This window comes from Pelophylax lessonae (genome assembly GCF_965119305.1).
Source record: "Pelophylax lessonae genome assembly, chromosome: 3".
Taxonomy (NCBI): domain Eukaryota; kingdom Metazoa; phylum Chordata; class Amphibia; order Anura; family Ranidae; genus Pelophylax; species Pelophylax lessonae.
The window spans coordinates 435,799,785-435,816,934 of record NC_138770.1 but is presented as its reverse complement, the minus strand read 5'-3'; the positions used below and the strand labels follow the sequence as shown (position 1 = coordinate 435,816,934).

The 17,150-nt window shown below is 43.3% G+C and overlaps 1 protein-coding gene across 1 annotated transcript in view; it reads left to right on the top strand.

Moving 5' to 3' along the window:
* The window catches only part of AHI1 (Abelson helper integration site 1), a gene marked incomplete at its 5' end in the record, with an annotated part of 647,577 nt that overhangs the window by 268,246 nt on the left and 362,181 nt on the right, over nucleotides 1-17,150 (top strand). The window contains 1 exon segment of the mRNA XM_082249437.1: nucleotides 10,713-10,843. Within this exon segment, the coding sequence (XP_082105563.1) occupies nucleotides 10,713-10,843 (131 nt within the window).

The following is a 17,150-nucleotide window of genomic DNA, read 5'->3' as shown; positions in this document are numbered from 1 at the left end:
AAAAAAAATTGTTAAAAAAGAAGAAAAAAAAAAAAGCGGCCCTTTAAACCGGTTGCTAGGCAACGCCTTTTGACATAGCTCCGGTCCTCCAAGACCATAGAGTCGAGTGAGGGCCATCTTGCCCTCACTCGACTTCCTGTCTCTGAGAATCCGGAACCGGATAGTTTTCCCCGCTGCCAGCGGGTCTGGTAAGCTGGGAAAACGTCTGGGATGCGGCGGGAGGGGGGGGGGCACCTGTTCCCCTGCACCGTAAGGGTAATTCCGTGACGAATCTGCCACTGGGACCACCCTTATCTGAAAGCTGACCGCCCGCCGTTTAAAAAAATACCGGGGTTATGGCAGCTATCTGTATTTAGCTTTTAATGGCCGACGTATATATTTGTTAGGCGGTCGGTAAGTGGTTGCATGTATATAGCAAAAATTGCACCCCAAAATACATTGTATAAAGGAAAGTGTACAGGAATAGTCCGAGCCCATCTCCGATCCGCTACTATTAGCGATTTCAAATTCCGAATCGGATTCGGAATTTGATTCGGATACTGATGAGAGCTCCCCGGTGCTCTCATCAGTCATAGAGAGGACCTGAAGGGCCTCCTCGCTGCCGTACATCCTTTTTGACATGCTGGCTTTGATGAGCTGTGCGACGGGTGACGGTTGACTGCGGATGATCACTGATGGGTGGCAGGTGACGGTCACTGATGGGGTGACAGATGACGATGACTGATGGGTTGACAGATGACGATGACTGATGGGGTGACAGGTGATGATGACTGATGGGGTGACAGATGACGATGACTGATGGGGTGACAGGTGACGATGACTGATGGGGTGACAGATGACGATGACTGATGGGGTGACAGATGACGATGACTGATGGGGTGACAAGTAACGATGATTGATGGGGTGACAGATGACGATCACTGATGGGGTGACAGGCGACGATGATTGATGGGGTGACAGATGACGCTCACTGATGGGGTGACAGCCAGGTGACGATGATTGATGGGGTGACAGATGACGATCACTGATGGGGTGAGAAGTGACAATGATTGATGGGGTGACAGGTGACGATGACTGATGGGGTGACAGGTGACGGTGATTGATGGGGTGACAGGCGACGGGCGATGGTGCACGGCGGTACTGATGGCAGTCTCTGGTGACAGGTGCACTTTAGGCTATGTTCACATGTGGGCGTAGCGGATCAGGGCAGAATCACTGCGATTCTGCCCGCAATCCGGAAATCATTGCAAATCGCAGGACGCCTGTGCATTCCCCGTGATTTGCAATAGCACCCCAAATGCTGTGCGATGTTGCCGCGATTTCCGCCTGCCGAATCGCGGTAACATCGGGCAAACAACGCATGACGCCCCAAAGAAGCTCTTGTACCTTTTTTGGGCATCATGCATTGTTTGTGCGATGTTACTGCGATTCAGCAGCCGGAAATCGCGGCAACATCGCACAGCGTTTGGGGTGCTGTTGCAAATCACGGACAACGCACAGGTGTCCCGCGATTTGCAATGATTTCCGGATCGCGGGCAGAATCGCGGTGATTCTGCCCGCGATCGCTACACTCACATGTGAACGTAGCCTTATGGGTGGCAATTTCTGGGCACTGATGAGGTGACTGTTGGGTGACAGGTGCAATTGGGGGGGGGGGGGCTGAGGACTGTGTGGGGACCTTTATTTTTGTGCTTTGTGACAGGTGTACAGAGCAGTAACTCACTGTTTCTGGCTCTGCTCTCCTCACACTGGAAACTGTGAGGGGAGAAGGGCTAGTACTGCTCTGTGTTTACATTTTGTGATTGGCTGTGACAGTGACTGTTTACTACTGCCGGTGACTAGCTGTGTTCCTAGGGAACACAGAGCCACCGACATGACCGCGCTGCGCGCTTCCGATCGCGAATGCGTGGTCTTCCTCCGGCTTTCCTATTGTGATCGGCTGTGTGATTGGAACACAGCCGATCACGTGGGAAACTTGCCAATGGGTATGGCTGTTTCCCCCCTGCCGGTGACGCGCTGTGTCCCGGGGACACGCCAGCACCGACAGTGCAGGGCGGCGCACGATCGCGCGCCTGCCCTGCCTGAATGGGCCGAAGTCATATGACGTCCGCCCAGAACAATGACCGTCGACGGCGGGGCGGGCGACAAATGGTTAAGGAGTTATGTCTCCAGAATAGCGTGCATTTGGTCTGCAGGAACTTATTTTTAGGCTGTTTTGAAGCAGCATTAAGGCTATATTGGAGCCTATATGCTTGGCATATCCTGCAAAATCAGTTGGAGCCAAGTGCAGTTGAGCTGGTGCAGCATAGTAAACATGTTCATGCCTGCTTACTTACATAAACACATGCCTGCTTACTTGCATGAACACATGCCTGCTTACTTGCATGGGCACGTTTGCATGAACACGTTTACTTATATACATGTTTGCATAAACTCATATTGCATAAATGCAAGGACACGTGTTTTCATGTTTGCGTGAGCGCGTGGTTGCATAAGCGCGTGGTTGCATAGATGCATGTTGCATAAACGCATGCTTGCTATTTGCGTGGATGCATGTTGCGTGGATGCATGGGTACATGTTTGCATGGACATGTGTTTGCATAGGCAAGTGTTTTCATGTTTGCAGGAATACGTGTTTGCATATATGCATATTTGCATAAACGCATGCTTGCATGCTTCCATAAATGCATATTGCATAAAAGCATATATTGCCTTGAACGGCATACATATATGCTTAATTGCCTTAAACGGCATACATATATGCTTAATTGCCTTAAACGGCATACATATATGCTTAATTGCCTTGAACGGCATACATATATGCTTAATTGCCTTGAACGGCATACATATATGCTTAATTGCCTTGAACGGCATACATATATGCTTAATTGCCTTGAACGGCATACATATATGCTTAATTGCCTTGAACGGCATACATATATGCTTAATTGCCTTGAACTACATACACATAAATACTTAATTGCCTTGGACTGCATACATCTATGCTTAATTGCCTTGGACTGCATACACCTATGCTTAATTGCCTTGGACTGGATACATCTATGCTTAATTGCCTTGGACTGCATACATCTATGCTTAATTCCATTGGACTGCATACACATATGCTTAATTGCCTTGAACTGCATGCATATATGCTTAGTTACATTAAACTGTAAACATACAGTATGTGCTTATTTGCCTTGCACTACATACATAAATGCATGAATGGCAGAAATACGTATATACCTTCATATTGGCATACCTAGGTGACTGCATAACAACATACCTGGGTACCTGCATACTTGTATACCTACGGGGTTGTACAATTGTAGACCAATGTTGTTTTGGGCCTGCATCCTTGGGGGACTACGTATTAGATATTGCTACATTTTTTACCTGTTATACCAGCTAAAATGGCTCCAGAAGGGAGAAGCAGGCGGGCGAGGCAGGTGCACCGCTCTCAGGTTCAGTGATCTGGTGGTATCCACATCTCCCGATGTCCAGTGGTTTCAGGTACATCTGAGCCACTGTGGTGTTTGGCATTGCAGTGTTTCTTGACTCATTCATGTTTTGCCAGATGGACTGCAGCCACATCACCCTGAACTTACCTGATCTCCGTTGATCGGAACCAAAGCAGGATCAAGCCTGGTTAGTACTTGGATGGGACTGCCTGGGAATACCAGGTGCTGTAAACTTTCCTCTCCTGAGTTAGGAGGCATCTGAGGCTGCTGTGGTTTGAGATTATCTTGAACCAGAGCATCAGACTCTGAGGTGGGTCATTCCGTCTTGGTACCTTCTGGGTCTGCCACAGAATAGTCTTTTGTCTTGCATTGGCTCTTAGAGCAGAAGCTATGGGCTCATTATTGTAAAACACTTGAAAAGTAATGGTTCCAAAACCTGACATGACGTGAGTTCTAGCTTAAGATCTCAAACCGCTGGGGAACCTTCTGTTTTAGATAGGCACCGTCTGTTCAGTGATGACCTCTCTGCAAGAGGTAGATTTTGGGGTTCATAGTCATCGATAACGCATATCTTCATGTGCCATTTTTTTCCAGGCTCATCAAAGGATTCTGCAATTGCAGTAGAAAGTCGTCTTTTTGTTCATTTGTGACTCGGCACTTCGAGCTAGACACCGCTCCCGAGGGTCTGCAAAGCTCCAAGCCCCGGTGCTGGACTTGCGGAAGTCACAGGGGGTGTCAATCTCGGTATACGCTAATAATCTTTGCTCAGGAAGCAGTCAGTTTCAGGTTTTTTTTCAATACATTTCTGCAGGAGAAAATTGTATCTAGGTTAAAGCATGTTCCCTAAAGACAGTCCTACTCCAAGCTTTTTTGTAGAGAATTATTCCCTCTGTCTGGAACATGATGATCTAAACATTGCATTGCCAGAGGGCTCTGTTCCTTGGATGTTGCAGAGCTAAAATTGGTGGTTAATGGTTCGGAATCTAGAGAGGGAAAAATTCTTCCTTTCAGGGGTTTGGAAGAAAATAACCACTGAGGCAAGTCGCTCCAGTTGGTTTGAAGGTGGGTACAGTTCTGTGGACTTGACTTCCACAGGAGAGAATACTGCCCATCGATATCTTGAAAGTTTTGGCCAGTACACCTTGCTCTAGATTATTGAACAAACCAGTTGTAAGTTCAATCCGACAATGCCTCTACAGTGGCATATAATCAACAACCAGGGCGGCACCATGAGTTGTGCAATTCTGGAAGGGAACCCCATTCTGTCTGGGGCAGAACAACAGGTGCTGTTTCTGTCATCGGTGCATATTCCAGGTATAGAAAAAGGACAGTGGGGTTTTCCAGTCATTAGCAACTAATGTCGAGACCATGCTGCTTCCTGAGACATGTTTTGGCAATCTGTCAATGTTGGGAAACTCTGCAGGTGGATCTACTGTATTCCAAATTCTACAACAAGTTGGACAGGTTGTGTCCGGGACGAGAGTCCTGCTGGAAATAGGGGTAGATGCACGGGTAACACCTTAGGGACCAGTTCTCCCTAATTGAGGCCTTCCCTTTGTGTCCACTACTACCGCATCTTTTGTGAAAAATCTGGGAGGTGGTAACACTGATAGTGTTAGCCAAAATAGCCCAGGAGGGCTTGGTATGCTGACATAGCCTAGGACATTTCCAGTCCAGCTGGACCTAATTGTGTTAAGTCCTGTTATCTCCGCTCTGTTAAGCGCCTGGAAGCCGGCATCAGGGAACTTCAATTACAGGACTTGGAAATATTTTGTGCCTGGGGTGAAACCAGGATATGTGAGTGGGAGTTTCTTTCCTTTCTCCAATCTGGAAGGGAAGTGAGATTGGCTTTAAATACCATTAAGGGTCAGATTCGTCTCTATCCATTTTTTTTCCAGAGGCTGTTGTTTCTCACTCCTTGATTCATACTGCATACAGGGTGTAACACAGACAGTCCCACCTGTCAGGCCACCCTTGTGTCCTTGGGACTTGACTTTGCTCTTGACTGTCCTTGCAGAGGCCACCTTTTAAACCATCTTGAAAAATGGTTATTCCTTTGACTCAGAGGGTGGCTTCTTTGGTTGCTATCACTTGGGAAAGGAGCTATTCTTGGTCTAACATCGTAATAAGGTGATGTTGCGTCCTCATCCATCTTTTTTGCTTAGAGTGGTTTCTAGTTTTCACTTGAATCAGGACAGTATCTTGCCTTTCTTTTCTAATCCCAGTTTGCAGGAGTAAGATCACTGCATACTCTGGAGGTAGTTCAGGCGGTCAGGATTTACTTGAATTGATGGCGCAGGTCAGGAGTCCTGGTTTGTGTTGCCAGCAGAGCCCTGGAAGGGCAGGAGGCATCCAAATTACCTATTTTTTTCTTTGGATCTGCCATTTAATTATTCAAGCCTATGGCTTGAAAGGGCAAGGTTCCCACCCCTATTTGGTATGAGTGCTCACTACCAGGTGTGTGGGGGCATCTTGGGCCATCCGCCATCAGGTGTCAGTGGCTCAGGTGTTTAGGGCCACTACATGGTCTTTTGTTCATACATTCACAGAATTTTGCCAGATGGATATCAAAGCCACTGAGGATACTGCTTTGGCCACAGTACTTTATGGGCGGCAGAATATGTCCTTGTCAGGTGGCAGTTTCTGTGATTTTTGTCTCCCTCCCCTCAAGGGCATTGCTTTAGGACATCCCACATAGTAATTATTGTGGCTGCTCTGTGTCCCGTGATGTACGATAAAGAAAATTGGATTTTGGCTACAGCTTACCTGTAAAATCCTTTTTTTGGAGTACACCAAAGGTCCCTCCCCTCTTTTTTTTGGGATATTCATTGCTTTGCTACAAAACGGATGTACTTCCTGTGTAGGCGGGGGTATATAGAGCAGGACTTCCTGTTTGTTTGAGCTACCAGTGTCCATTCACCTATAGGTGGCGCATAACCCACATAGTAAATATTATGGCTGCTCTATGTTCAGTGATGTACTCCAAGAAAAGGATTTTACAGGTAAGCTGTAGGAAAAATCCAATTTTTCATTAGACTCTCTCTGCCTTTCAGAAAATACCTTGGTGTTTTTTTTTCCAGAATGGGGGGGGCATTTTGTGGGGGTTCTGTCATGGCACTTCAGGAACTCAAGAAAAGTGACATGTAGTCAGGAAATTAGGTGCATAATTTATGCTCCTTGAAAGTTCAAAGGGGTTTCTTGAATTTTGGGACCCTCTATGCATCTAGGCAGTGAAAAAGTCTTGCACATTTGGTATCCTTATACTCAGGAGGAGTAGCAGAATGTGTTTAGGGATGTAATTGTTAATACACCTATGCTGTGTGTGAAAAATAGTGTTCTAAAATGACGACTTTATGAAAAAAACTAAATTTATTTAATTTCTTATTTTTACCAAAGATTTTGACAAAAAAATTACAACTTCAAAAACGCACCATGGCTTTTAATAAATACCTTGTACTGTCTACTTTACAAAAAAAAATTATAAAAACAGTATTTGTACTGTCCTGGCATTTTAGGGCCCCAAGAATTGGTATAGGCAGCCAGTACAGAAGAACTGATACATTATTAAATATATACCATCATTTGTAGACTCTAAAACACAGACTAAATAAGATACACATATTTGTTTTTTTTCTGCCGAAGAAATATAGCAGGACACATTTTGGCCTAAATTTATGAAGAAAGATTTATTTGCAGAGTTTTATAACAGAAACTAACTAAAACTTGTTTTCAGACTTTTCGCTCTTCATTCCTTTTATAATGTAGAAAACCCAGTGGTGATTAAAGGCTAAGTTCACCTTTACCTTTTACTTGGAGCCCATGTTTAATTTCTTCAGTCTTGTTCATTAGGGGCTTTATGACCCCCTGCCTAATGCTGTACGCAGATACTCGGCTTCTTCCAGGCATATCACACATTTTTTTACATTGGATGTTAAGCTGGTTTATCTGCCTGGCCTTCAGTAGGTGGGAATCCCAGACATCATGATTTACAGTAGGTATGCCGAATCATATTATTGAGGTTAAAAATTAGGTCTATCATTTTTTAGAATGAGGCTGGGGACTCACGTACGCCAAAAAGGAAGGGCCACATACTTGTACAGCCCATCTGGCATCCAGTGTCTTTTGCCCTATCTGTTAGGGGAACCTGCCAAAATCCAGTGTGGTAACGGAACTGTCAGGACCCAATCTTTATATCAGCTCATCCGCCACGGGCATGGGATAAGTATCAAATTTGGATATTTCATTTTAGCCTTTTGAAGTCATTGCAGAACATCAGGCTGCTATCTGGCTTCTAGATCAGTACTATGGCACTTGACCACTTGCTATTGAATTGTCCTAAAACCCTAAGGGCTAACATTTTTAGTACCTCTTATAAAATGGTAATACACAAAAATAATATATAACATTAATTTGCCCAGGTAAATCTGAAAACGTGCCTCGATTTTTCTGCAAGAATTCTCTCACCTCCGGAATCTGAGTAGCAGATAGGGTCTCTGACCTGACCCCCTAACCTCTGGTATACTGTTCACTGATTATACTTTAGGGTTGCTCTCTGCTGATCCTTCAAGGGTTTCATTAGGTTAATATGGTGTATTTGGATAGAATTTCTCTTTCTGGGCTGCTATACTTGTTTTTGACATAATTTTTTCCTCCTCTGATCCTATAGGTGTCCTGCCAATTTACCGTCTAAAGTGGGTTAAAGGCTCCGATTTTAGCAGGGCAGTTTTAAACTCTTGCCTGCATCACCTGCTGTTATCCTGTCCTGCATCTAAACAATGTGTTCAATTACACTTTTTTTGAGGTGTGGCCTCTTGCTTTTATGTTTCCTGGGCTATAAACAGGAGTTCCCATATCTCCCCGAGTAAAGACCTGATGGCTGTCAGTCAGCAGCTCCATACTCTGCCCCCCTTCCCCCCCATGCTCACTGGAGTGCTGGGATGTAGAGGAGGTGGGAGCGGCCGGCTCAGGCTCTCAGCAGGTGAGCTGCAGGCGGGTCCAGGCATGTGGGGGATCCCAACTCCATTGTTGCAATCTTGCCCGAGCCTGGACAAGCTCTGTGACGTCAGAAGACAGCTGTCTGCTGAAAACGGGTCACAGGAGTGCAAAACGAACTGCACTCCTGTGATCCACAGAAGAAGTACAGCGAAACGAGCTTTGGCTGTACTTCTCCTTTAGTTATAGTAACAGGAAGTGTCCATATTTTCCATCCTTATCAGCCACTTTTTAAAACACAGAAATAAGTAATTCTATTGAACTGTTCTACCAGCTTTTTCATTTTGGTTGTGGTACAGAGGTGAGTAATTTTCAACAACCGACACAGATCTTAAGGAATAGCTCTTTTGCTATAACCTTTGGAGACGTGTTTCTGAGCAGGATTGCCTCTGTATACTAGGTGACCAAGTCAATGAATATCAATATGTACTGTTGCTCCTTAACCACTTGCCGACCACCGCACAACTATATACTGCGGCGGTCAGCCCCTCCTGCGCAAATTGACGTACCGGTATGTCACCCGCCCACGAGCCTGTAGGGGGCGAGCGCGCGCCGCCGAATACGCGCTCCCACCCCCGCTCATTCCCTGACATCCCCGCGCATGTGACCGGTGGCTCCGATGTCCGCCGGTCACTCGCGATCTCGTGCAGGAGAGGGAGAAAGGCAGACGGCTGATGTAAACACAGCTGTCTGTCATTCTCCCTGATGTAAGTACAGAGACTATACGATCCTGCTATGTAGGATCGTATGTCTCTGTGGTTGCATCACAAGCCACGCCCCCCCACAGTTAGAATCACACCCCTAGGGATACATTTAACCCACTGATCACCAATAAAGTTAACCCCTTCCCTGCCAGTGTCATTTTAACAGTAACAGTGCATATTTATAGCACTGATTACTGTAGTAATGTCACTGGTACCCCCAAAAGTGTCAAAAATGTCAGTCAGGGGTCCGATCTGTCCGCCACAATGTCGCAGTCCCGCAAAAAAAAAAAATCGCAGATCGCCGCCATTACTAGTAAAAAAAAAAAAAGCAGTAAAAATGACATAAATCTTTCCTGTAGTTAGTAAAACGCAATAACTGTTGCGCAAACCAATCAAAATACGCTTATTGCAATTTTTTTTAACAAAAATATGTAGCAGAAAACAAATTGGCCTAAAATGTTAAAAAATTTAGATTTTTACATTTTTTTTTGAGAATTTCATATAAAAATTTTTGAAAAATATTGTTATTTTTTCAAAATTGTCGCTCATTTTTTGTTTATAGCTCAAAAAGTAAAAATCGCACAGGTGATTAAATACCACCAAAAGAAAGCTCTGTTTGTGGGAAAAAAAGGACGTCAATTTAACTTGGGTACATCGACGCACGACCGCGCAATTGTCCGTTACAGTCACGCAGTGCTGAATTGCAAAATAGAGCCTGGTCTTTGAGCAGCCAAATCCTCCGGGGCTTAAGTGGTTAATAGACTTTGGTAGAGGACTGACCAGATTCATAGCAAGCTTCCTTAAAGGGACCTCCTGTTATAGGCAAGGGTGCCAGCAGACTTGAAATATGTGGCTGGAATGCATTAATATGATATCCAAGGCAAGATTTACAATACTTCTCTACTGCTTCGTGAATAGTGGGACAGAAAAAAAGGGCTGCTCATACTGCTCTTTTGATTTTGCTACCACCCAACACATGAAAATGAGCCAAATACAACAAAATCCTTGAATGAGACTGGAGAACTAACATCTGCTCTACACCTTGCTCCAGTTACTTTATGTCATGTTACAGAAAGTCATGATATACTTCATAATAGGGTATACCAGGTTAACTTCTGATTCCTTAGGTACCCAGTATATTAACTTACCTTTTTTATTGCATTTGCCATTTTGTAATCCCACAACTGCGTGGTCCCAAAACCTTCCCTGACTACTGGTATATCTGTTGTTTCTGGCTTTGAGGAAGTTTTCTCTAACTCCCCAACCATTACTTGTAGTTGAAAGTTGTCATGTAGATCTGAAATAGGGGTGTCAATGTCCCTCTCAAGTTCATGCAAAATATTAAAATCATTTACTTCAGACACATTTTAATACTGGTTACCTGTTTTTCCCACTGCAGAAAAGTAAAAATGAGTCATGTCTGCAAAAATTCCAGCTGTTTACTGAAATTGCACAATAATCGCATTTACCACAATCCTTGGTTGAGGTTACTGTGTATACTGTATTTTAGTTTACTTTTAATATGGGAAACTGTAATAATTTTTATTTCCATTAGATTGGCTGCCAAAAAATATATTGGTGCAACAAATTACAAGGAAAAACTTCACAGTGCCTTTACACCATGTGGAACATTTGTTTTAGCAGGAAGTGAAGATGGGATGGCATATGTCTGGAATGCAGAAACAGGTATGTTTCACGTCATGTTTGATGTGTATTTGATAATTATATTAGACTGTTTAAAATACTTTGAGGGATTGCTGCAGCCTAGGTATTAGGACACTAAGTCCCGGTTCACACTATAACGATGACCGACATTGCACGTGATTCGGAGCGCACTCGTTTGAAAATCACATGCAATGTCTGTGCGATGCGAATTCAGCCATACAGATTGTATAGCTGAATTTGCATCGGATTTGGACACAACACGCACAGGACCCTTTTTTGGGTCCGCATCAGAATCGGATTGCATGGTGGTTTACACCAATGCAATCCGATTCTTGTCCAAACTGACAGTTCGCACTGCGATATGCAAACTGACCTGGGGGTGTCGTTAACTTTGTATTGACACCCCTAGCGATTCGCATATGGCAGTGTGAACTGCCTGCAATTTGAATGCGATTTGGAAACCCACAGTGGACTCACAGGGTTCCCGTATCCCATATATGTGAACCGGCACTAAGATATACTGTATATAAGGGCCAGATCACATCTGTGCAGTTTTAGCAGGGTGCTTATTAGGAGGGTTTTAGGCATGCTACCATTAAACACTTTAGAACACATGCTTTGATAAAAGTGCATCAAAGATGCAAAATGCAGGACTTTTTTTAGCACCTAAATGCACGGACAAAGGCACAGAAGTCTAGGTGTGTGATGTTATTTCTTTGTAAAGGTAATAACTGTGCCCTTGCCACAAAGCTGTTCTTGCTCTGAGTATCATTTTTTCTGCCATCTTGTCAGAATAAAGGTTCAGGTTTTCCTTTGCAGTGATTAGATTCCTGCAGCCTCTCATATTTCACTGATTAATGAAGGAAGTCAGATCTGCTTGCATACCACAAATCCATGATCACCAAAAGATCAACAAGTTATCCAACATACTACTTGCTTTTTCTGTTATCAAACCGGATTTGTTTTTAACTTTTTACAATCAGATACAATCCAGTGACATTACAGCACTATCTATATCAGCATTACACATGCCATTAGACTAAGACATAAATGGAGTACAGACAGGTACAATACCTGTACAGGCTTATCCTCAACAAAGTATACAGGTAACATAGCAAAGGAAATGAACAGAAACACCCACAAACTTAAAGTCAACTATACTAATTGAGATTAGTGTTGGTCTAACAGGGCATTTCATTAGCTGCATCTGGACCAGTTTACGGGGACTGAGGACCTGAGTGTCCAACCACGGCTCCCCAAAGCCTTTCAAATTTTCCTAGGCAACCTCTATGTTGGTAAACATATTTTTCAAAAATAAGAGTGTTTTCCACGTGCGTCACCCATAATTGGTGTAAAGAAGGATCAGGTGACTTCCTGATGGCTCGAGTAAACCCTACCCTCATGGGCTCCTCTGGTATTAGTTCACTTAGGATGCCTAACAAGCAAAAGTTATGGTTAAGAGGTACCACAGAGTTTAACCCTCCTCTTATGTTAGAATTCCGTTACTATCCTTGATGTTTAGGGTCGGTTTTGACCCGTGTTTTAAATCAGCCATAAAATACCCTCTGAATAATTATTTATCATCAAATTTGTTTCTTACTTCTTGGTTACCTTGTTAGGCTTCTTTATCCTTGAAAAGATTGGTTTTAATATTTTTGGTGTGACCCCTTAGACCTTTCTTTTGATAGCATACCTCTCATTTTCAAATTTAAAAAATGGTAAAATAAAGTCAGCAACTCTGAAATGTATTTGTCCTATGTTTCTTCACTTTATTTAGAGAAGCAGACAAGCAGCAAAAGAGATAGGCCCCTCCCTAACTACAGCTCACAGGGTTGAGAGGGGATTGGCTGTCAGTGTTACTAAGCAGAGAGAGTGTTTATGATTTCACTTTTGGCACTTATTAGTGTCCTAAAATCCTATATTATAACTGGGTCAGAATTGACCCTAACACCATGAACATCTTACACCACAGTATTTTATAATTTAGTGAAAAGGATTATTTTTCTATTACATTATTTAAATAGAGGTTCCTGACAAAGTAAAAAAATCTTGATGCAATAAACAAATTTATGTGATACTTATAGACATTCAAAACCTGAAAACGGGTCGGTTCTGACCCTAACATAAGAGGAGGGTTAAATACCTTATTAAGGATACCCAGGACTGCTGTCCTGTAGCGGTGTAGCTTGGGACACCTGCAAAGGAGGTGAATAATGTCACCCCTGTCTCTTTTATATCTATAGCACAGAGGGACCGTGAGTATGCCCACATCATGGAGTTTAGCTGGAGTGTAATGAGATCTCAGGACTATATATAATTGGGACAATCTTTGCAAGGAAATCAGAGAGCTTGTTACTACAGCTTGTAACGCATCCTCCTATTGGTCTTTCGACAGCAGTCCCAAATCTCTCTCCCATCTCAATCAGACATTAGTGGGGTATCCATCCAAATAGTTACTCAACAGCATACTGTAACATTGGGATATAAGGCCCTTAGCATGGTCAGCTGAGGAAATTAAAGTAAAGACTGGGGTTGGCGATAAGATTCATGGAATCTCCCCACCCTGGGCTCTAACAGCATGTTGCAGTTGTATGTAGTAAAATTGCATGTATGGGGGAGAGAAAACTTTAGAACTGAGAAAGGAAGCAGGGTCCCATTCTGGAAGATGTGAACTAAATGATTCATCCCAAAAGCCTTCCATCTGATGCCTTGTTTTAACTTGGCCAGCTAACCATATGATCAATTACCTCATATCGAACCATATTAAGTGAACCCCTCCACCCGTTGCAACTGCTTAGCTTTATTCCAAATTTTGTGTAGTAGATTGTTAGTGGGGAAACTTACTACTGGCTTGAGACTCATCAGAACTTTTTTTGGTCTCTGATTTACTTTGACTTGACTGTACTCTGAATTTAAAACCGTTTCTGATACTGGTTTCAAGGTGTCCAGGCATCTATCTACTTTACTTTTGGAATTAACAGAGCTGCAGGAATATTTTTTGCCCTGAACCCTTTGGCCACTATACAGCTCTGCATAGGCATAGCTAAGTGTCTTGGAAAAAAAGTAGGTGTGAATTTATTGTTCTCTTTCACAGCTAAACATCTTGGGAGAGTGGTCATGTTTTGAATTACCTTTTGTTTTATCATGTAAGGGCCTTTTTTCATAACTAGATTGAGCTGAAACTCTTTAAATGTAATAATTAAACCACTGCATTCTCTAACATCTTTATTTCACGATAAGTACAATAGTTTCTGTACTTGAGCATGTTTACATGCATGAACAGTATGATTAATGGTTTGTTAGTGTAGCTAAAATGTTTATAAGCCAAAGTATCTTATATAAGTGCAATTTACAGTCTAGTAGTGTTTCAGTTAAAAAAAATTATCTTAATCATACAGTACAGGCAATGTATTCATATACCCTGGGTTATCGGCTTGTATGTTCAAGTGATTGGACACTTGCAAGCTTTTAGAAACCCCCCCCCCCTTAACCCTACCCAAATCTCCATAATTCCTCATTTTTTGCTAATGCCTATAGATGATGGACCTCTTCTACTTTCTGGAGAAACCAGCTTTACTAGCTCAATTTTTTTTCTCTATTATTTTATCTTCTGGTTCTTCAATCAACCCCCACTGTATTCTACTGTCTACACCATGGGTGTCCAACCTTTTGGCTTCTCTGGGCCACATTGAGTGTAGAGAAATTTTCTCGGGCCGCATATAAAATATATACTATAGTTAAGATATATAAGTAATAAAATGCCGCCGCGCCCTTCCCGCGCCGCCGCACCCCCCACACTAATTTAACACAGCTAGAGGATGATGAAATGAAATGGAATCAGCATACAGAGGTTTACTTCTTCTGAGAGATATTAAAGGAACACTCGAACCACCATGACCACTTCAGTGATTTGAAGTGGTCATGGTGGTAGGAGTCAGAAACACTGCACATGCTCGCCCCCACCCCTTCCCTCAGAGGCAGCCTCTGCCTACTGTTAGTTGGAAGCCGCTGTGGCCATGCCCCCGACCCGACTTCCTTCCTCCCCAGCAAAAAAAAAAAATTTGTAAGGGGGCAGTGGGCCGCATTGTCTGGGGTACTGGGCCGCATGTGGCCCTTGGGCCGCAGGTTGGACATGCCTGGTCTACACTGAAGCAGTGTATCTGGACCGGTGCAACCTAGGTAAAACCTTTTGGAGTTGTACCCGAACCCCACGCTGTAGGGACAGCCTGTAAGTTTGCTTGGCACTTGATGCAGCACACTTAGCTGCAGGGTGCTATACAGATCCAGCACTATGGAACCCAGTCCTGGGGACCCCTTCTGAGGTATGCCCACAGTGATGGGCAAAGCATTGACTTTATTTACAGTGTAGCATCGTGGATTTGTCAGACAGGGCCACCCTTTATCCTTGTGCAAACGAGGATATGTTTGGAATTTGTTCACAGTGTAAACTTTTTAAAATTCATCCCTTCACGGCTCATTCTCAGTGGGAGGACCAGGTGTCACACCACTGGTCACACATATTTATGTCGCTGTTACCTAGAGACCATATACGGTACTGAGGTGCTTCCTGCCTCCCTTTTGCTATGAGGATTAGTTGCAGGATGGTCTACACTTGGAGGACTGTGTAATCCTACCAGGCACTTTTTTAACCTATCTCCCACAATCTACTCAGTAAGTACCCCACAGGGGAATATGCTCACTTGTAACTATGGTGGAGACCAGGCAAAAAGGAGCCACTTCTAAACAGCAGGTGAACATTCACTCTATCAAAGGGCCGCACAACACCTACATTTAGAGTGACGACACATCCCTTCACCAAAGCAGGAACTGGTTTTCACACCTGGCTCAGCACCCGACTCTATCTCTGTTTCAGCCATACAAGAAGTAGTCCACTTGACAAAAGCAAAATTCTCTGCATCCTGGTACTGATTATGGCCTTAAGCTGGCCATAGATGAATTGTTTGTATTTTTGTTTGTTTTTTCAGCCAGCTGATAAAAAAAAAAAAGGATTCCCCCATCCACACTATTAAGGTGGATGGGGGAAGTCTCCCCCTTGTGCTAATGTATTTTGACAGCGAGACTCCTTCACTGTCAGAATACACTGATCAGTGTTGCAGCCCATTGGCTGCAGCACTGATCGAACCAGAATTTTACAACATTCCCGTTCAAGAGAAGCTGATCGTTAAATTGACTCTGTAGTGGGAATGGCCAAAGATGGGTGAAAAGTTGGCCAGCCTCTGCTCAACGGGACAAGTTTTGATCCATCTATGGCCAACTTGAATTCAGGCATATTTGTCCAGAGTTATACATGCCCCAACTCTTCTCCTACTCTTGTTTCTCAACCAGAGTTGGACCCTAATATGCCAGTCCTAGAGGATGTTGAATCAGAGGGGAATGAAGAAGTCATAGAGGCAGTGTTTGAGGAAGCTGCAGAATATTTCTGTACCCCACATTGTCACCGTATTGAAGAGAGAGCTTCACGCAAAATGCTTGCTAACTTTGAAAAGCTTATTGCCTCTGTCTGCAAAAGCCTTGGCATTTGGGCAGGTTGACTCTTCACTATCTTGGCATGCCTCTTTGGAAATAGAGAATTAAATAAAAAAAAGTTGCAAAACATTCCCTGTACATGAACAGGTAGAATTTACAGTCTGATGATTGGGTGACTCCTAAAAGGATTTTCACTCCTCCCAAAAACCTTTGCAGAACTCTATCCAGTGGAAAAAGCATTTGCAAAAAAAGTGGATAGTTTCTGTGATTAATCCAGTCATCTTTGTCCTAAACAAAGATCTCACTTTACTTATTGAAAATGTTCTGCCTTTTAAAGCCCTGAAACCAGCTCTTGCTTCTATTTCTGTATGGTAAATGGAAGCTAACTGGACTAGGACAATAAATAACCAACTATACCTTGCCTTTTAGGATGGTATTTTTGCAAAGAAACTGCCTTTTGCTCTTCTTTTCTGTGTAGATACCCTAGGACACCATGTGAGGCAAATAGTCAGAATGTCTCTAATCTCCATTCATGTAAAAGGTGAAATGGTGCTGTGTTCTGTCCATTATGTTTTTTTCCTTTGATTCTCAGAGCCATATAGTGGTTATTATGTGGTATTTTAACCGATTGAGCAAATTGTTTATAAATAGTCCCATAAATAGACGAAAGTAACGGTTTAAGAGTATTACTAAGTATTTTTGTTCCATTATATGTTAGGTATTTGCTGACTGTAAACTAGGAGGTACTACTAAGAAAGTACATGCAAGTAGAGGCCTAGTTGCTTTTCATTTTGCCTTGGCTATCTTAGTGACTTATTTTGTCAGTATGCGAGTTAAAGGG